This window comes from Tenebrio molitor, chromosome 9, assembly GCF_963966145.1.
Source record: "Tenebrio molitor chromosome 9, icTenMoli1.1, whole genome shotgun sequence".
Lineage (NCBI taxonomy): Eukaryota > Metazoa > Arthropoda > Insecta > Coleoptera > Tenebrionidae > Tenebrio > Tenebrio molitor.
Window position 1 is genome coordinate 14,678,325 of NC_091054.1, and position 20,388 is coordinate 14,698,712.

The 20,388-nt window shown below is 37.5% G+C and overlaps 3 protein-coding genes across 4 annotated transcripts; 1 reads left to right on the forward strand and 2 right to left on the reverse strand.

Moving 5' to 3' along the window:
- The first annotated feature begins 1,390 nt into the window (after positions 1–1,390).
- LOC138137788 (gut-specific cysteine proteinase-like) lies at positions 1,391–2,944 on the forward strand. Its single transcript, XM_069057342.1, has 4 exons — positions 1,391–1,788; positions 1,843–2,043; positions 2,289–2,514; positions 2,566–2,944. Exons 1-4 carry the CDS (start codon positions 1,450–1,452, stop codon positions 2,847–2,849), a joined length of 1,050 nt encoding a protein of 349 aa, XP_068913443.1. The 5' UTR covers positions 1,391–1,449; the 3' UTR covers positions 2,850–2,944.
- Positions 2,945–6,223: 3,279 nt separating this feature from the next.
- Positions 6,224–13,341, reverse strand: LOC138137787 (3-hydroxykynurenine transaminase-like). 2 transcript variants are annotated; one of them, XM_069057340.1, is made up of 7 exons: positions 13,024–13,341; positions 11,227–12,899; positions 10,993–11,166; positions 7,222–7,414; positions 6,857–7,178; positions 6,464–6,805; positions 6,224–6,417 (listed from the first exon to the last, which is right to left on the reverse strand). In XM_069057340.1, exons 3-7 carry the CDS (start codon positions 11,026–11,028, stop codon positions 6,267–6,269), a joined length of 1,044 nt encoding a protein of 347 aa, XP_068913441.1. In that variant the 5' UTR covers positions 11,029–11,166; positions 11,227–12,899; positions 13,024–13,341; the 3' UTR covers positions 6,224–6,266. The 2 variants fall into 2 exon arrangements, with proteins under 2 accessions (XP_068913441.1, XP_068913440.1); XM_069057339.1 differs by lacking the exons at positions 10,993–11,166; positions 11,227–12,899; positions 13,024–13,341 and adding an exon at positions 7,462–7,720.
- Positions 13,342–14,578: 1,237 nt separating this feature from the next.
- Positions 14,579–17,037, reverse strand: LOC138139186 (cathepsin B-like). Its single transcript, XM_069059376.1, has 5 exons — positions 16,276–17,037; positions 15,871–16,227; positions 15,611–15,820; positions 15,322–15,550; positions 14,579–15,271 (listed from the first exon to the last, which is right to left on the reverse strand). Exons 2-5 carry the CDS (start codon positions 16,219–16,221, stop codon positions 14,934–14,936), a joined length of 1,128 nt encoding a protein of 375 aa, XP_068915477.1. The 5' UTR covers positions 16,222–16,227; positions 16,276–17,037; the 3' UTR covers positions 14,579–14,933.
- Positions 17,038–20,388: the final 3,351 nt, after the last annotated feature.

Genomic DNA, 20,388 nt, shown 5'->3' on the forward strand with positions numbered 1-20,388 from the left:
TAGTCGGCTACCAATTTTCATATTAATACGATTTTAGGAAATCAGAAAGTTTGTAACGAACGGCCTACGTGAATCACCCTGTATATGGCATATAACACAAACGCATGGCTTGATATAAATTGGTGCCTACTCTATCTCTTCAAATATCTAGAGCCTACCACTCAAAATAAAGTTTTTATTTATAATATACGAGTATTGTAGTTTCAATTTGGTTGTAGGTCGTAAAATTTTATTGGATATTATGAGCGATTAACGGGCACAATGGTTGGGTTTGAAAAGGTTGGGAAGAGGCGCGTGCCGTTTGCCGTACAATGCAAATATATCAAATGTACAATACAACCCTGCTTAAAATATTACCTGCTAGTGGTAATAGTATATTATATATTGAGGGAGAGAAATGCATGATTTTTCCTAAGGTGCAGTTTCTAGCCAGAGGGCGAAGCCCGAGGGCTACAAAGCACCGAGGGAAAATGAGCATTCCCTCCAGAAGTATATATACCATTTTTTTCACGGTAGGGAGTAGAAACAGCACAAAAATCTCAAATTTTAAGAATAAAAAAATGATGACAAATGAGTTGTCATCTTTCGATGAATTTAATGGAATTAGTAGTTGCCTTGACAACACAATTAGATTTTTGTCACAACAGTCAAAAAAAATGAAAACTCCCATTAGATTTTTGTCACAACTGTCAAAAAAATGAAAACTCCCTAGGGAGCAAGTATTTGCAAATATTTGCTCCCTAGGGAGAAAATGCTCTACTTCTGTCACGATGTTGACATCCGAAAAGTTGATTTCTACTCCCGATCGTGAAAAAACTAGGATTTATAAGCCCCCCAAGATCTTTAACTTAAAGTACCATAAAATTTTACGACCTACAACCAAATTGAAACTACAGTATAGTGTAACTATACCATCCAGAAGAACGATTGATGTGACTACATGGTTGTCCAAAAACAAGGGGTTTGAAGATAATCTAATTTAAAGTAAAAACAATCTAACAAATACTTAATCCAAATCAAACCACCACACAACTTAATGTTCTTCCCAAGAATTTTCGTAATGGCGTAAAGATATTAATGTCATCACGATTTATCTAAATATCCGTAGTTATTACCACGAGTCATAGATAGACGACTCACATATCAAACAAGATGGATATACTCGTAATAACATTTCCACATAAAACTATAATTTTTTTTTCAAAAGTTTACGTCAGTATTTTATCATTTCGAAAATCTGTTTTGTTTCCTCAATTCATCCATGACTAACTCTATTTTCTTATTGCACTCGGAAGGGTGTGTTTAATATTGCAGCATAAAAATATCTAAACTATCTAAGATAATTATTTTTACAACTCCACCTTACGATATAGGTACATATAAAAGCTGTAATAATATGTTGCTTGCAATTAACCATTTTCAATAAAACAAACCGCTACTTGCTTCAAAATGAATTATTCCCTTGTTTCCACGTTGATTTTGGTAGTACTATTCACCACCCCGGTAACTCTAATCTCACCCCGTCGCTCCCTCATCAACCGAGTCAACATCATCCAGTCCACTTGGGTGGCTGGCGAAAACTTCCCTGACTCCACAACGACGGAAGATTTGAAACATCTCAACGGATTTCTCGGTGTCGATCCCGACCCCGACTTCACCATCCAGAAGAAGACTCACGTCATACCCAGAAACGAAATCCCAGCTCGGTTCGACGCCCGAGAAAAGTGGCCTGAATGCCGTGGCATCATCGAAAACATCATGGATCAGGGTATATGTGGCTCCTGTTGGGTAAGCATCGAAGTGTATCGTGATGTTTTGTCTCTAGTGTTGGGATTTATTTAGGCATTCTCTTCAGCTGAAGTGATGTCGGACAGGTTGTGTATTGCGTCTAACGGAACTGAAAAATTTGTTTTTTCTCCTGAAGACTTGCTGGAGTGTTGTGTCAACTGCAGGAATCAGTGTGTGGGAGGGTACATGAACAGAGCTTTTCAGTATTGGATAAAGAATGGTGTGGTTTCCGGAGGAGGTTACAACTCCAATTTGGTGAGTTGAAATAATTTTTTGTGCAAACGTACGCGAAACGAGCACTTCGCGTACCTAAAACAGCAACGGCCGTTAAAGTAAATGTTATTTTAATATTTCATACAAATCAGAGTTTCCATGTGAGACTGGCGTCAAATAACTATTTTAATTAAAAATTTGTTTATAAATGTGTTTTCCAATTTTAATTATTACATGTTGCTGTCTTTAATAAGTGTCAAATTAACTTGTATTTATTAACATTTTAGGGTTGCAAGCCCTACTCTAGAAGTGCATACATAAATGGTAGAGTTTCTACTTGTACCAAAAACTGCCAAGTCGGCTACACAACAATTTACAACGATGACAAAAAATTTGGTGGCAGTGTTTATGGAGTATCTGCAGCAGTGGAACAGATCCAGATGGAAATTCTGCTAAACGGACCAGTAGTTGCAGGTTATCAAGTGTACGAAGATTTCTATCTTTACAAGAAAGGTTCATTTGTTGATAAATTGTACGGTTAGGTGTTATTTTTGGCTATTTTAGGAGTTTACAAGCACGTCACTGGACAGAAAATGGGCAATCATGCTGTGAAAATTGTGGGGTGGGGTACAGAGAACGGTACTCCCTATTGGTTGGTGGCTAATTCTTGGGGAAGAAATTGGGGTGATTTGGGTGGTTTTTTTAAGATCTTGAGGGGGAAGAATCACTGCGGCATTGAAAGCAATATTGTGACCGCGAAATCGTCGTCTTCAGCTTCGTATATTTCATCTCTTGTATTCATATTAACAGCTGCTGCTGTTAATTCTACTTCATTCTTATCTAAATGACATCTTCTTTTTATTTTAGCCGCTATAAAATAGGAAATGTGTATGTATTTATACCTAGAAGAAAGCAATAATTGTAAAATATGTTAACAAAAGTACCCCTATATTTCATTTATTGATAGATTATTAGATTTCAAAATCTAGTTGCAAGACATAGTGGCAGTTTATAGAAAGAGAATTAAATATTTCATTCGAATTAAATTTTAATGCGTGATTAACCCATGAATCCGAAACTTCTGTTAGCTTTAAGAGACGTAGATCAGGCAACTGGGTTAGCAAGTAGAAGTAGTGCGGGTGGTATAGTGCCTGCGGCACTGGGTAAACCACCCATTTCCTTTGTAGAAGGGAGAACCGCGGCTGGACGGTGCAAGACCGGACTGCGGCTCTTCCTCCAGCAGCGTACAGCGAGACCAATCTTTGTTATCTTCTCTGTGGGAAATATATTAATTCTACCGTTCAAATATTTGCTTAGTGACGACCCCCATCCCTAATCATAACTGGAGCCGCCTGACACGAGAACAAAGAGAAACGAGCCCAACACTTCGAATCTTCGATTGCTTCCGTCTGATCACGTGTTCAGTTAATCTCACATTTGATTACGATTAAATTGTTGTCTTTGTCCGTTAAAATAAACATATAACATGTTGTTCAGATAATTTTGCGTACTACTATGTGGTGGAACCATGGACCAAGTATTGTCAGGACGGAGCATTCCCCATAAAGTGCGTCTATCGATATTTTAAAACGACCTTTTGCTTCCTTCAGTGGTTTATTGCCGGCTAACAAAGATTGTCGTAAAAGTAGTGAGTAACCGATCCTTAATAATCCGCAGGTAAACTCTGTCCACTGATAGATTGCTTGACATAAATGTTACTAAAAGTGTTCACTCTACGCTATAAGAAATAGATCCGGCGCGAAATTTAAAAAAATGAAAGAACAGGTTTACACGTGATATTTTATTATTATTCTGTATGTTTGCACTTAGGAAAGACGAAAGAAAACTTCTGTATAGCAGGGGTAATATATTAGGTTTTATTAATACAGGGTATTTCAAGAGTGATAATGTGCCCGATGGATTTAAAAATGCAACGCACAATACATTTTCGAATTTCTGAAAAAAGCTGGGTACAGAAATGAAAATATCCAGCTTTTTTCGGAAATGGCTAAAACAAACAAGAGATTATTTAATATTTAATGCATGAAGAAAAATTACCTCTGTATCATTTTCGATGTTTGTAATGTCACTTGAAGTGTTCATTATGCTAGATTCTTGAGGCACGCACTCACTTCACAAATTCAAAGAAATCAAAAAAAATCGCAACGGAGGAGATCAAAACAGAAACACGATCAAAACTAATAACTTTTAAAACCAGAGGAACGCAAAACAAAGCTCTAAAGATGAAAAATCGCAAATCTAAATGCTTAAATCACTTGACAGCACTGACAATTTCAAATTTGAAACGTCATATAATTTATTTTTCGCGTGGGTTTTATAACAACCAATGAGAATCAGTGGCGCGAATGCTTCAAGATATTACCAACACAATCTATGATACTTTCTTAATATTTTAATGTTATGGTTTGGGGATTTTGTTATCTAAGGATATTTAAAAAAATGCATTCTATCAGTGGACGTAGTCTACCATCGAGAGTTTTTGTTACAGGGTAAGTAAATAATGCCCTAGTAATGAGACCATCATAAACGACCCAAAATGTTAACTAGTGTTTAAAAAGTCGTTTCAAAATATCCATAGACGAACTTTACCCCATACCGTCAATGCTTTAGATGCGGTATCATCTATCATCTATCATCATCTATCATCATCATCATCATCATCATCATCATCATCATCATCTATCATCTATCATCATCTATCATCGGCCACTCTCTAGTATCACTTTATGAGATGACTCTTTTCAAATTATGCACCAGCGTCTTCTGTTGAGATCTTTCAAGTGGCGCGTCAACAGGGGGTAATTGGGGAATTTGGGCATTTCAGCCATTTTAGTTTTAGCTTTACGTGTGAGTGGTTCCGGCGTGTATTTTCTCTTTCGAAATTTTCATCATCCAAATTTGTTTCATTTTAATTCTGTTTGATTTTAATTCTGTGTATTTCATATAATTCTTTTTGTTTCATTTTAATTCTGTTTGTTCCATTTTTAAATTATGTTTGTTTCTTGATGTTGAGGTTTATTATTGTATAGAGTCAGTAATTTAGTGTTCTTTTTCAGAGTTCTAATTCAACAACAAATTATGTACATTCGGTTTGGTCCTAACAAAAGTTTAAATTTAAACATTTAAAATAATGGTGGAAAAACGCAAACTGTAATTTCAAAAGTTCTAGAGATATCGAAAAGGTGTCGCGACCTACGTAAAGTAGAACCGAGCTGATTGATCACTTTGGTCAAGTAGGGGTTGCGAAAGTGGGGTGCGCCAGAAATGATAAAATCGAATGCGGGACGGGAAACAAGACTTTTTTGGTTCACTTGGGGTTTGATCTGCAAAGTAGCCGGAGGTACGTTCGTTACCTCCAGCAGCCATTTTGTGACCACGCAACATTAGTTCACTGTCGTGTTAAAATAAAAATTATTTTCTTTGAGCATTTGATGACCACGTTACTCTTTAGAATCTTGAATTAATTTCTTTATCGCGAAGTATGTGATCTTCTTGCATTTACCGAACTAGCATACAATCATTATAAAACATTTCCATTCATTATTTATGTCTTGGAGTTTCGAGTTCGGGAAGCTACCGCCAGTGTCCGTCGCACTCAATAAGCTGTGGTCCGGCGTAAGAGCACAAAATTAGCCGCGTCACCCCCAAGGGGGCCAGCGACCAAACTTGGCCCTGTTAGAACCTTTTTCCCTTTTATTTTCGACCACCGGAGTAGACCAGGGCATCGCGTCGGGTTCAATTTAATTGGGGAAACAAATCAAATCTAAATCGGATCACATAGTTCGCATCTCAAACTCGTAAAATGTTGTTCGCGCCATAAACTCCTATATTTTCCCTGCTTAGTCATTTATTCATGAGTCAGATCTCAATTCGAGGGCCGCGAGTCAAATCTCATTGGGTCAAATTTCCACCAACTTCTGTTATTAAATTCATTTAATTATTGCTACCATTTGTTGGGACCAAACGCCACCACACTCGATTATTTGTTAAATAAAATTTAAGTGAAATGTGCTCAATCGTTTTAATTCGATTTTTTGAAAAACCTTCCGAAGGTACGGCCGCTTGAATATAAAATAATATAAAGCATTCAGAGTAGAAGGTCTTTTTGTGCTTCGCCCAGTTGTCGACCTCAATTGGGTTTTGGTCTTCAATCTCTGGGCTTGACACAAAATGACTCGCTTCTACTCTTTATGATATAATATAATATAAATACTATTATTTATTCCATGCACTTTTATTTATTTTTACAAAATGTGTCCGAAATGTTTTAAGCCGTCTTTCAATGCTTCGATCAAATACTCCACTACCTCTGGTCGACTGTTTTGACCCATCAGTCCCACACGCATTGCTTTCCCCAAAGTTGGTCCATGACCTGGGGTTATATCGATGGCGTACCTAAACCCAACAATATAACAGCAGACATGCGAAATAATCAACTCACTTAGTTTTAAGAAAGTGTAGAAACTCCATTTGGTCTATTCCTTTGGGGATTTTGACTCCGGTGACTCCATTAAATCGATTTTCTATTTTCTCGACGAAACATTCCATCCCAATCTCGTCCAACTTCTTCCAGAAGAGACGAGCATTCTTCTTGTGCCTTTCCCACATTGGAAGGAGCCCTTCTTCGCACACTTGGGCCAAAGCCTCGCGAACAGCCGCCAACATGTTGGAAGAAAAAGTGTAGTGGAAAGTTCGGTTCTCTTCTGTGCAACCCCAATAAACGGCCAATCTTTTCACGTCGAAGTAGTACGGAGTTGGAGTCTTTTTTCCCAACATGCGTTTCCTGAAAAAAACTATCGAATTGACAGTTTTCGAAACGCGTCGACACTGTTACTCTGCTAGTTGACTGAATGAGAGCATGCACATCCCAGGTGGCGCTCCTAGAGCTTTTTGACTGCCGGCGGACACAGCATCGATTCCCCACCTATCGACGAAGAGAGGGTCCGAAGCGATGGACACGATAGCGTCCACAGCTAACAGACAGTTGTGCTTGTGGCACATATCCCCCACACCTTCCAGAACTTGGAGGGTCCCTCCAGTGGACTCCCCGTGCGTCACAAACAACATATTGGCTTTGTGTTGAGTGATCGCAGCTTCGAGCTCCTCCAAAGTGTAGATCTCGCCGGGACCTTTTCTGAGGACCAAAGTATCCAAATCTGTTTCAGTTTTAGAGTGCTTTCGGTGCAGAAATGCACTTACTGTGTCTCTCAGCCATATCTACCACTTTTTCGCCCCAAGTACCACCAACAGCAACGACAAGCTTATCTCCAGGGTCGAGAAGATTAGTCAAGATAGTCTCGTTGCCGCCGTTTCCTGACGTCTGGACCGCTATAGTGAGATTGTTCTTCGTTTGGAAAACGTATCTCAGGAACACTTTCACGTCGTCCATCACCTGAAAAATTGTCATACAAGAATTACATACTTGTTTTTGAGTCTTACCTGATATATGTCGGTGGACACGGGGTTGAGACATTGCTTTGCAAGGACATTTCGCACTCTGTCCGAACAATTGGTGGGACCGCCTCCCAGAAGAAGATACTCCCGGATCGAGAAATTCAGTGCCGATTTTTTATGTGGACTGGTGAAGTCCAGATGCAACTCGTCCGTGGCCATGGCCTCGTTTAGAATGATAACAAGACTGAGCAATGTTCGGAACTCTTGCAAAAATATAATCGGCGATTACGTGACTAGTCTTTCGGTAGTGATAACGAGCGGTTTTAGCGTATCCGTCTTTTGGTTGTGTAGATTTGACCTGAGTTAACCTTGGTGAACATCGCTCGGGTCACCAAAGGCCGTGATTTCTTCCGTAAAGCGTACTTCGCCATTTAAATCGCGAGAAGATCTTTGCTCAAGTAGCGATTGTTCAGTTTGTAGTAAAAAATGTCGCTTTCAAGGGTAGAAAAATCGTTGCGCTTAGACGGACGCAAATGACGTCGTTCTACGCGCCTCTCTTGCTGAGGGAATAAATTCGTCTGCGACGGCGGAAGGCCGGAAGGCATATCGCCGATTTAAAAATAGAGGAGGAAGTTTCTTAAGAGGGAAAAATCGGATTCGAGACGGCTTGCTAAATATACGAGTAGACCGGGTCTTTGACAAAATGATATAATAGGTTTGGTGATTTCTTCGATAGGATCTTAAAAAAAAGTTTTTTTTATCTACTAGTCTTAGAAGGCATCATTATTGACTCTCGAACTATACCCAGAAGTAGAATTTCTCTCCTCCTGGTTAATAAATTTTCATTATTAACCAGTGGTTAATATTGTTCCCAGCCCAAGATTTCATTTGAACGCGCGATATAATACATTCATTTTCTAAATGCATGAGGGTTGGCCATGACTTAGAGTATTCACTCTGTATAAACTATGACAGTATAAAATGTCATTTTGAAGTAAAAAATGTCAGTGTGAAAGCACAAACAACAAAACAGATTCGAACTTTATAAAATAAAATGTTTTCATTTTCTGAAGAATCACGTGTTTAATTAGGTGTATAAAATTTATAAATTACAATCGTAAAGTCTTACCGTTCTTTGATTGTAGGAACATTATTTTAAACTAAATTTAACTTTTCGGCATTATCCTTTCTTGCAGGCTTCCTGGTTTTTCTGTTATTATAACATCGTTAATTAGACGACGTCCAACCTACAGATCGAGATTACTAATTTATTTCTCAAGACTATTAAGGACTAGTTACGTTAAAAATATCTGTTAGCCTTGTTACCAGATCATCATTGCTCAAATCAGACCCATCTTACTTCATGTTTTCATAGCATTTCAAGATGCTGCACTTGGTTTCTTGAGACACAACTTTCGATATCGTGTTGAAGAAAATTTTTACTTGATACTTGACAGTTGATGACATTTTATATTGTCAAATTTACTATACTGTGTGAAATATGTCAAAAAGTTACCGCCAACTCTCATACGTTTAGAAAATGAATACATTATTCTTTATTTTCAAGGTTTATTATTGGTTCTTTTACGTCTGGTATAATCAAAATGGTTTGTAAATTCTTACCTGATAACTTAATACATAGGTATGGGTAAACATGGAAACAAACTTCAAGTAAATTTACACAACCAAAAAATCGCAAAAATCTCTCTCAAGACTTCTACAATGAGGGACATGGAATCCTGGGCAGTCTGCTATTGTCATTTCAAAAAGTGTCAATGTAAATGCACCTTTACTGTCATTATGATTGATATTTTCAAGAAATCTGTCAAATTAACTTAAGCTTGGTTATGAGCAGCTAAGGTATGGTTTAGAAATTTTGACAACCGAATGACACATCTGCCCAGTTTTCCGTGTCCCCAATAGTATGCTTTTTCCGTGAACAGAAGTGTACTCTTATTTACAAAATTTTAATATTTCCAATCAGCTCTTTCAATGAGAAATGAAATAATCGAATTGCGACATTCTCTATTGCCATAGGATTGGTTTTCTCTGTTTTTTGACGGATTTTAAATGCTGCTTCATTTACATGTTTTTATTTTATTTTAATTAAATTTTAATTTTGTTCTAAGATTCTGTCGAACAAATGACTAAATCTATTACATCATTTAATTCTGAAAAAATAAGCTTCTTGATGATGCCCCATTTAATCCATGTTCTCATTTAAAAAAAATCAACTTGAAAACCGTTTTAGCAGGATGGAGCCGGTTCCACACATAATCGCAACCTTGTATACTAAAACCTATACTGGAAACGAGTATGGCGTAAGATGGTAACGTCTACACTTTAAATTTAAAAGAAAAACGTTGCTTTTAAAAGAGCTTGCTTCAGAAGACGTTCCAGATTATCGAAACTGCATGAGAATGTCTCCAATATGCGTTAACATTCTTTTATTAGTTGTTAGTGCTTGATTATACCGGGTGACTGACAAAAAACCCTTGACACTATATCTTGCTTATTTTTTATCCGATTTGAACAAATACCACATCAAATGAACCAGTTCGAAAAACACTTCAATCCTATCTGATTCGATATTGTTTTTTATATCAATTTTTAAGACTGCCCATAGGGTTTTACATGTTAATTCTTCAACCCCCTGTTAACTTTTGTTCTCATGCAAATATTCAACCCAGTTTTGTAGTAAAGTTTTGGGATATGATCAGTGGCGGCTCGTGACTCGTTGACAAGGGAGGGCTCTGTCACATGTACAGTTACGGCCGTTATTTTACTGTCAATTCGAAAAAACTTGTGTAGCCTAAACTTTATTGTCACTATGACTGACATTCAAAATTTTTGTGACAGAAGTTCTATTACGCACAATAAAAATCAAAATGCCACATGATATCCATGTCAAAAATTCCAATGTGGGGTTAAAAATATATAAAATCTGTCTTACAGCTAATGTCAGTTGAATAACAACGACTGACAAAATTCCGTGGCCGTGACTGTACATATACAGGTTGTTTCCTAAAAAACGCCGCAAGCCGTAGCTCCGTTATTTATTGTCCGATTTGAATAATAAAAAAAAAAAAACAATACAATGGTTATAAAAACTCTACAAAACGGCTTAATTTTTTATTTTTTTTAACATTAATTGTTATGTCAATTAAGTGTCACTTTGTTTTTTTTTAAATAGAAACATACTATTGCGGACACGGAATGATTCCGTACTGACATGGACGGACCGCACCCATTTACCCTGAACTTGAACGGCCCCGTCCACCAACGGCCCCATCCACCAATCGCATTCAATCCCACTCGATGTCTTTGGCCTTGGCAAGCTTCATCCACAGACTCCTCCCTTTCCAGCCATGGGGTACGGCGCCCAAGACCACTGACCAGTTGAGCTTATTACGCAAACTATTGCTTCACCAGATTAAACAATTTGAGAAAAATCGCAGTTTATTAAAACAACACTGTTTATAACAGACATGATGATGAACCATATAGGTGCGACAAGCAATGATGGAAACCTCCTCCCTGCCCTTAATTTCAATTCAACGCCGCACTGATTCGTACCTCTGACAATTTTGAATCCTTTTGATGCCCACTCATCGTCCCAACTGGGCACTACTCTCCAGTATTTTACGCGGTCATCGTTGGTTTCGACGGTTACGCTTTGATCTGAGCCCCATTCGACTAGTTTAACAAGATCAGTCCCAATCTTTTCCCCTACAACGTGCTCGTAAATTCCTAAAACAATCAATTTTTTGCTAAATGTCATTTTGAAAGTGGTGTTACTGTTGATCTTACCATTGCTATAATATAGAAGGTCTTTGTATACCGTCATTTCTGCCACAACAGGACCATGTTTTATAATTTCAACCTGTATCTGTAATTTATCGTTTGGTAGTCGGTACGAGAGCTGAGAGCGATCCGAAATGTTTATCTCGTTTGTACGAGTTTGTGCGAAATTTTGGATTGGTGCATCGTAACTCACAGTCGCTACTTTTCTGGTTCACAAACGAAGATTTTGAGTACGGCATGCAGCCCTTCGTTATCAAAAAAGTATTATCTAGTGTCGGCCAAAACAATATTAAGGTTAAGGGAAGTTTGTGAAGAATGATGAAGACACTACACAAAAAAAAAGGAAGTAGAGATAGAAAGTAGAATTTTCGCAGAAACGTGCATCAGGTAGACATTGGTCAACGTCAAATAGAAATTTATTAGTCGCTGATGGTTTACCTATAATCAATTCAATTTTGTAATGACGAACCAGAGTTACTAAATTTAGTAACTTTTGTCCAAGGCCATCTGAATCAAAAAGCTACGCTTATAAGGCCGTTTCAATGTACATAATAATTGTTTCTGCAGAGTGGCCATAAAACAAAAGAAGACAAAACCTTATTGCGCGCCCTCGGTGGCCTATCAACGAATCAAAGCTACAATATTGGCGGCAATTTAAAACATTACCCTTCTACATATTTTACATGAAATGGTAAAAGCGTGTTTCATTTGTGGGGCAAAAGATGTTCGCTTATTTGAAATTCGCAGCAATATGAAACAAAGACAAAAATGGTTCGAAGCTTTTGAAACATTTTGCGGTAAACAAATTTATGGAGACAATGATAAGCACAACCTTTTAATTTGTATTTGTAATATCTGTGGCGGTCGTGAAAAAGTAGGTAAGTCGAAAATGTTAATTTTTCAGGGCAACGATTCAAAATTCCACATCATTCCTAAAATCCTGTAATTAAATAGAAACTTCTTTCTACCTGCACTTGCTTTCAATATAAGTAAATTTTAAACTGTGAAAATTTGAATTATCTAATTCCATGATTTATTATTAAGGTGTAAACATCGTTAACTCATTTTTGAAATTATTTGACTTACCTACTTTTTCACGACCGCCACAGATATAAAAGACTACAAAAATTACGGATTACTCAGAAATTTGTGAGCAGCATTTTCAACAAGTCTCTATAATTACATTACAACCCCCAAAAGACGACGCTTATGTAAAGATGCTGTTCCTTGTCCTTCTATTTTTGTAAGTATCTATAATTAAAAAAGACTTGTGGTGTTTATTGCTACATGAAATATACATAGAAGCGAAGTCAACCATGACATATGAGAAAACAAAATGAGCTTCCTCTTCTCATTTTTCGATTAATTACTTATTATTTTTCAAAGTCCTAATCAGGAACCTCCAGGTATTAATTACTATCATCTTATTAGTGTTTTTGTTTTTTAGGCTTTTCCCACTGAAACTTCGGTTGAAATTCCTGTACCCCAAAATCCTGTAGAGTCTTTCATCAATCCAACTGTTCCAATGACATCCAAATCAATTCAAGTAAATAGTATTTCTGGGCAGTATATTCCACCAAATGGTTGAGATAATGGGCCCTCATTTGCTAGAAAATCCAATACTTTCATCTTGTCTGGTACATAAAAATCAGATCTGCGAGCTGATAATAACTGCAACGCTGAAACCAGTTTTAGATAATACATATTTGTCAAGAAAAAACAGATTTATTAAAGAAGAAATGTGCAATCCAGAACAAACTCCTTTGCAGAAAAATGTTAAAGTTATAAATTGTTCTAACCTACCTTGTGTTATGATTTCATGGTTTTTTGCAATTCTAATTTATTAGTATTTTGCTAGCCCAGAATGTGTCCAAAAAAAGCTCGGATCTTAGATATTTTATTGCATTCATGTTTTAATTGACGTTTTAAGCACTTAACCTCAAAGAAAAAGTGGAAAAAGTCTCAATCAATTGCGTTCGAAATCGGTAGATGGAGCGCAAAAAGGTTCTGCCGCCCGAAATGTCACAGAAACAAAGTTTATATGGAAAAATCGAAAATTGAAACGGCCTTATAAGCGTAGCTTTTTGATTCAGATGGCCTTGCTTTTGTCTTGTGAACACATGTTTTTACCGCGAATTTAGGCTTTTAAAAAATTAGGTTATGGGTCACGTCATTTGTTCCGTCAAAACTGGTCCGAATCAAAGTATAGTGAAATTAAATTGGTTTAATTATTTTGAAAAAAAAGCAAAGTTGCCCTAAACAAATACGAAAAGGCAGTTGAACGTAACAATGAAATAATTTTGCATTTTGCTACTCATCCTTGTCCGAATCGGAATCTTCAACCAACAATAATTGGGGATATGTCATGGATGCTAAAGTTTCCCATAAGCCTTGTTCTTGTCCTTCATTTAAAATTTTGTACATACTTCTGGGACTGAAGCCTGTACAGCACTTAGGGAAAGTTTAATTTTAGATTAGGATTTACCGAAAAAACATCCGCACTGCTTCTACAATTTTGTACTTTACGTATTAGGTTTCCATTATCTCCATGAGTATCTTTTATTTTGTTGAAAGCCTTTAAAATGTACTGGTTCGTCTGCTTGCTTATTGATGCTTTACTCCGTTTTGGAAATTCATTCATTTTGGCAGTGACAATAATATGACAATTTAAATCATTGCCAACTGTCAAATTTTCACTTATTTTGTAAAAAAATCTCACAAAAAAAAAAGTTCCAGTTAGTTCGTCATTACAAAAATGAATGCATTTTTTTTATATTTGACAAATGGCCGCTCTCTAACCTTAACGCTTCAGTTTAAATAAAGAACTGAAACTATGAGAATCAATGAAACAAGAATATTTGAAGAACGTACAACATACCAAGACACGCTATTTGAAGAGTAGCTACAAGAAATAATTTAGCTGTGTCTTGCTTCTGATTTACTGTAAGGTCCTCCTGAAACAATCCCTTGTCCCATCCAAAACTGGAACACTTTCTGGACAACACCTCCGCCGCAACCATTTTGTTGTGTAGCACATTCGGAACAACACGCGAGTAGATCTTCTGCAGAGATACGACTCGTCTTAGATCCGTTACTCTCAATCCACAATCTGTCGCTCAACATTGAAGCTGGTACCTATTATCGCCTACAAGGACCAAATCATAACTGCGCTTCTGAATGAGATTTTTTTTTACCAAGCTAGCGTCGCAACTTCCTTCGTTTACGTTATCGTTGATGAATACATCTTTGCAAGCGGGCCATTCGATGGAGTTTGTGTTTCGGCGTGCTTTCTTTTCCGGAAACGATCGTACAATTTCTCGGTGCACTTCCTTGTCCTGGAGTCCCATTCGTAATACTTGTCATTGTGTTATACGTGGTGCCAAAACTGATCAGGAGGGTTAAAAACTGCGGCACCAGATTGTACAGCAAGGACAGTGACAAGAAGAGTAATCCATAAATTCTTCATTGGTTCAATAAGGATTCTGACAAATTAATATTGGTGGATTTTTACATTTTTTAACTCGAAGTAGAAATGCGGTCGTGACATTCCATTGAGAAATTTTTTTCTACAACCGTTTCATTTCTTTCTTACTACCCAACTAAATTCGCCTTGACAGCGGTTGATTTTACACCAAGTTCTTGGTATTGTGATGAAAACAGTTTTTGGCTTAAAACTGGTATATTTAGGACAAGACTCAATACACTTCACATTGTTAATTCGCGATTAAAACAGTATTCAAAAAGATCAATAAAACACAGTTTAAAAGTAGCTGTTCACATTCAGAAAATCTAGATTCAGAACTTGCGTGTACTGGTTTCATTATAAACTCACGAGGAGTTAAATCTGGCGAGTTTCTTCCTGCTCTCACATCTGATTCAATCCCACAGTGATCTGCACCCCTCCTGATTTTAAAAAATCCCTCCAAGTTCCCCCACTCGTTACCCCAACTGTTTGCCACCAACCAGTACTTGCCATTCTCTTCTTCACCCCATCCGATTATCTTGACGACCAGCGCACCGACTTCTTCACCGGTGAAATGTTTGTACACGCCTGAACCAATCACAAGTTATCGAACCTTCAAGACTCAAGCTTCAACTCACCTTCTTTGTAGAAAAAGAAGTCTTTATAGACCGTCATCACTGCTGCAACAGGACCATGACTCATCATCTCCATTTGTATTTGTTTTTCGCTGTTCGGTAATCTGTAATGGAGGAATCCCAAACGTTTGTCTTCGTTGTAGGTACTCCCGTAGTCTCTGTTGGTACATATTCTTTGGCAAACATTCGTGCTGTGGCCGTTGTAGGAAGACCGTGAGTACGGTACGCATCCCTAAAAGTCACAAATTACTTTTTGCTCGCGACAAGCCCAAACCGCTACGAAAAGTCTTACTTCTTTCGAATTGTAATCTCCTCCAGACACGACACCCTCGTTCATCCAAAACTCCCAAGCTTCAGACGTCGACCCTCCGTCACAAACATTTGTGTTTTTTGTGCAGTTCTTGCAACACCTAAGCACATCTTCGGCAGAGAGCTGAACCACCTTGTCTCCTCTGCTTGAAATGCATGTCCTGTCACTGATCACCGAAGCCGGCACTATCGCCTAGACCGCACAAGATCTAGTTGCATCTGCAAATCTTTCTACCTTCTTACCCAACTGCTGTCACAACTTCCTTGGTCTTTGATCACACCAATGATGGACTCGCACGTGTGCCATTCATCTCTCGTGTCGAAAAACATTTGAATGTCTTTAACAGTGACAAACTTGTGGTTCAACACTCCTGTTGTATCCTTAGTCCTCAGCAAGCTATTCTTTCCGACTAGACCTTTCAAAACATCTACTGTCACATTCTTGGGAAAGTTCCAGGAGGAGATCCATCCGTGTTCTTTCAACTTTAACGTCTTTTTTAAGTGGTTTGCAAAGTCTTCGAGAGGTGTGACGCTGGCACCTGAGTGTATGCTGATCGAGACAAGAAAAAGAAAGATTGCTAATAGTAGTTTCATTTATGGCTAAAATGTAATCGTAAGTTAGAGTGAAACCAATGGGAAAACTTTTACCTGTCGGTATAATATGAAAGCTTTTTGTTTGAACAATTGTAGAAGTGTATCCAGGGTGATTTGTAAACTGTTACTGGTTGATCCAATTGGCGGGGATGAGATTGTACTACGAAATAAAATGCAAAAATTTTGATTAATACTCTTCTATTAAAATCACGATGACTATAAAACATAGACCAAAACGAGATGCAAACAAGAGGTTGCGATTGACTTGTATTGACACAGACGAATTCACAATATTCTCTTTATTGGACAGTTCAGCATTCTTCCTTCCGGCTCTTACTTGCATTCCAACCCCCGCGTGAAAGTTATATCTCAAAGTATGAAACATTCCTTTCAATTTACCCCACTGGTTCCCCCAAGTGTTGGCGACCAACCAGTATTTGTCTTTTGTCTATCTCAAAACCATGAAATTCGGTAATATCGTAACCAACGTGCGGCATTATCGACATTTCATCAAAAATTAAAGTACACAATTTGTCCCAATTCCTTACTTTTGAAACAGAATTTTTTAAATTTTGAAAATTTTGCATACCATGAGGAATTTTTAAACTGGGTGTGGCTTCCTTCGTAAACTTATTATTTGCTGAAATCTTCTTATGTACTTTTAAAATACAAACAACAAACCGTGCGAGGGTCCAACATGAACATTGCCCGTCTGCTTCAACATCTCATTGAAATGTTGAGCGTACTCGTACTTACAAGGATTTGGAAATTTATGCCGCGTTGGACTCGCATCTTTATTTGTGAATTCAAAACTTTTTAACATAAAATGTCAAAAGTGACACAATTGAAAACATTTGTTTTATTTAAATCATGGCCAGCTCCATTAAACCTATATATCATAAGTTTAATTAAACCTATATATCATAGGTTTAATGGAGCTGGCCATGTTTAAATTCCGACTATATGCCCTCTGGTGGCTTGTGGTAGGTGCGCAAAAGCATTTCCACAAAATTTGTAATGTGCTTTGCATTCTATAGTATTTTTATTTTATCTATGCTCCAGATACAATTCCGTAGTCACGCCAGTACTCCCATACTTTGTGATGCATGCCTCCGTCGCAAGTATTCTCAAAGTCACTGCTGGACTTGCAACACGTGATTAAATCTTCGTCCGAAATGTGGATCAGTTTTTTTTTTCTTTGCTTTCTATGCACAATCTGTCACTCATCACAGCCGCTGGAAGTAGACTGTCTTTTCAAGCTGCAGTACCCCCAGTACCGTAACCTCCGAGATAGATAGAGGCCGCGACCAAGAAATAATGACCTCACGAAATCCGGCTGACTACTGTGTAACTTATAATACCCAATATAAAGAAAATGATATATTTCAATGAGTAAAACTGAATGTTGTTTGAAGAATAGTTATTTGTATATCAAGGATGCGAAATCGTACTTTGACGAACCGAGAGAAAAATTGTCGCCAAGGCCAAGATAGCCAAGATGTACACAACATTTTGTGTGCAACCCGAAAATTTGTAATTATAAAATGAACAAGTAAAATTTCCTTCATTATCAATAAAAATAAAGTCGGCCTACATGTCGCCATGTCGCTATGGAAACGACATAAATAAAACAATTCACTTTGAGAAAAATTGCAAAAATATCCGAAGAAAATTACGATGTTTCAGTTCCGTGTACTCATCCAGAGTTAAAAAAATATTATAAATTGTGCAGTGTCGCATTTGAAATTTGAAAAATCGAAATGGTAATATGAAAAATGTTACAGTGACTTTGAGACTGATGTAACAAGAAGAATGTGAAAACCGTGTCGGATAATGTTGTACTGGCTTACCTACACTGCCGCTCAAAAAATTCCGGACACCTATAAAACTGTACTGTTATTGTAGTAGATGAAAAATCATGAAATCTCTTAAATTGTGTTTAAATAAGGAACACCATCTTTACCATGAAAAAACGAAATGAAGAAAAGTTAAATTAACAAAAATAATGGAATATTTAATCAATTAACATGCAATTAAGACCTACAATAACACTACTAATTCAACATTAATAAAGGGTGTTACCACCACGAGCTCTTATAACGTCTCTTAAACGATTCGGCATGCTTTGAATGTAATCTTGAGGTATTTGAGCCCATTCTTCCTGCAGAGCCACTCTTAAGCCATTCAACGTCTCCGGTCGGAGTTGGCGACGTCTCACTCTTTTGCCAAGAAAATCCCAGACGTGCTCTATTGGATTCAAGTCGGGACTATTGACTGGCCACGGAAGAAGTCGTATACCAACTTGTTCCAAATTTCGAATGACAATTCTCGCTATGTACGGGCGAGCATTGTCATCCATAAAAAGAAAATTCGCGCCAATAAATGGCGCATAGGGAACCACATGAGATTCTACACATTCCGGGATGTACCTATGTGCCGTCATTGCGCCGTTTTCAACAAACACCAAATCGGTTGGGCCTCTAAAGATATACCAGCCCAGATCGTAATACTGCCTCCATTATATCCAGTTCTGAGAGATATGCAGCATTGACTGTATCGCTCCCCTGGTCTTCGCCACACGTTCTCACAACCGTCTGGTGATCTAGGATTAAATCTGGATTCATCTGTGAAGAGCACGTTCTTCCATTCGTTGTCGCCCCAATTTACATACTGGTGTGCAAACTCAAGCCGAGCTCTTCAATGTCCTACCGTTAATCTAGGGCCTGTAGCTGGTGTTTTCGCAGACAAACCTCTTTCCTTCAGTCTCTTTCGGACTGTTGGGGCTGAAATCATAACTCCACGAACATTAGCTAATCGTCCAGCAAGGATAGTTGATGGCAATCCCCTAACTCACAATACAGAAAGACACAGAAAACGGTCATCTCGATCAGTTGTTGACCTGCTATGATCAGATCCGGCCTTCTCGTGAATCCATGTGTTTCACGGAACCGCGAGAGTGCGTCTTGCAGAGTACTTCGCGGTATATTAAGGTGTTGTGAAATATACCGCACACTTCGGCCATCGTTGTTTAAAACTACAATTTAGGCAGCAATTTCAGGTAGCATGATACACAAATGAGCCAAATCTGTCATCTGAAATGTAGCTTTGAAAAGAAAACACAATCTAAACATAAAGTAACTTTGTAAATGAATAGTTTTAGATACGCATAAAGCGCGAAAATCACTTAATGCAGGTGTTGCCCTAAAGAGTACAATATAATAATTAGCATTTTCTTTTAAAACCCTGCTAAGGCATTAATTAATTGATTACTTGACTTAAATTTTCACAAAAAATAAATTAAATATTTTAAATTTAAAAAAATGAAGTGTCCGGAATTTTTTGAGCGGCAGTGTATTTATTGGAATTTATTTATTGTGGAAGGTAAATGTTAGTTCTGTTATGCTAGGTTGTATCATCTGCTCCTTTTTAGGTTATTTTAATAGTGGAAATATCAGGAGCCGTGCAAAGACACAAATAAAACCAAAATGTCTGTCAATAACATTTAGGAAATGTTACGAGATATTTCTTTTTTTGAGCGGTAAAAAATTAACCAAAATGAACCTAATTCACATGTGTATGTTTTATATAGATGATAGATCGATAATGGGGATTAGTGTTGGGCGATTATGAATGATATAATCGAAATATATCGATTATAGCCGAATAATCAATCATTCGATTATGCTCTTCGATTACACAGGTCTACAGTGGATTTGGTGCCGGAAAGATTAAAATTGTTTTTGATTATGCCTACTATGCTGATTCGAATGGTATAGATTTTTTTTTAAATCTACGTGTAGTTTCCGACATATGACACGTGTCCAAAAACTGCTGCTTGTACATATTTTTCACCTTTTATGACATTACTGAACATAAAGAAAGCGTCTTTTTCGTTATTTCTTTGAATGAATTTCTTCAGGACATTCACGCATGATACCCCAGCAGTAGTCAGCCATCATATGTGTAGCCCATCTTATCCAAATGATTATGTACTCGTAGATAATGGACTTTGTTGCATGGTACTTCAATTTTTCCAAAACCAGAAATTTGTTTTGATACTCCTCCTTTAATTTAGTGGAATGAGCAATAGGGACTGCACCATGTTTATTACCATTATGTAGCGGCTTGAGTAAAAGGTAGGGGTTTTGATGATGTTGCCTCAACAAC

Coding starts and splice junctions, on each gene's coding strand:
- LOC138139186 (XM_069059376.1), bottom strand. CDS start 16,221: ATGAAACTACTATTAGCAATCTTTCTTTTTCTTGTCTCGATCAGCATA. Junction 15,821..15,870: donor GAAGTTGTGACAGCAGTTGG/GTAAGAAGGTAG, acceptor TGTGCGGTCTAG/GCGATAGTGCCGGCTTCGGT. Junction 15,272..15,321: donor CTTCTTTTTCTACAAAGAAG/GTGAGTTGAAGC, acceptor TGATTGGTTCAG/GCGTGTACAAACATTTCACC.
- LOC138137787 (XM_069057339.1), bottom strand. CDS start 7,635: ATGGCCACGGACGAGTTGCATCTGGACTTCACCAGTCCACATAAAAAA. Junction 6,806..6,856: donor TCATTCAGTCAACTAGCAGA/GTAACAGTGTCG, acceptor AGTTTTTTTCAG/GAAACGCATGTTGGGAAAAA. Junction 6,418..6,463: donor CTACACTTTCTTAAAACTAA/GTGAGTTGATTA, acceptor TGTTGGGTTTAG/GTACGCCATCGATATAACCC.
- LOC138137788 (XM_069057342.1), top strand. CDS start 1,450: ATGAATTATTCCCTTGTTTCCACGTTGATTTTGGTAGTACTATTCACC. Junction 1,789..1,842: donor GTATATGTGGCTCCTGTTGG/GTAAGCATCGAA, acceptor GGATTTATTTAG/GCATTCTCTTCAGCTGAAGT. Junction 2,515..2,565: donor TTTCTATCTTTACAAGAAAG/GTTCATTTGTTG, acceptor TGGCTATTTTAG/GAGTTTACAAGCACGTCACT.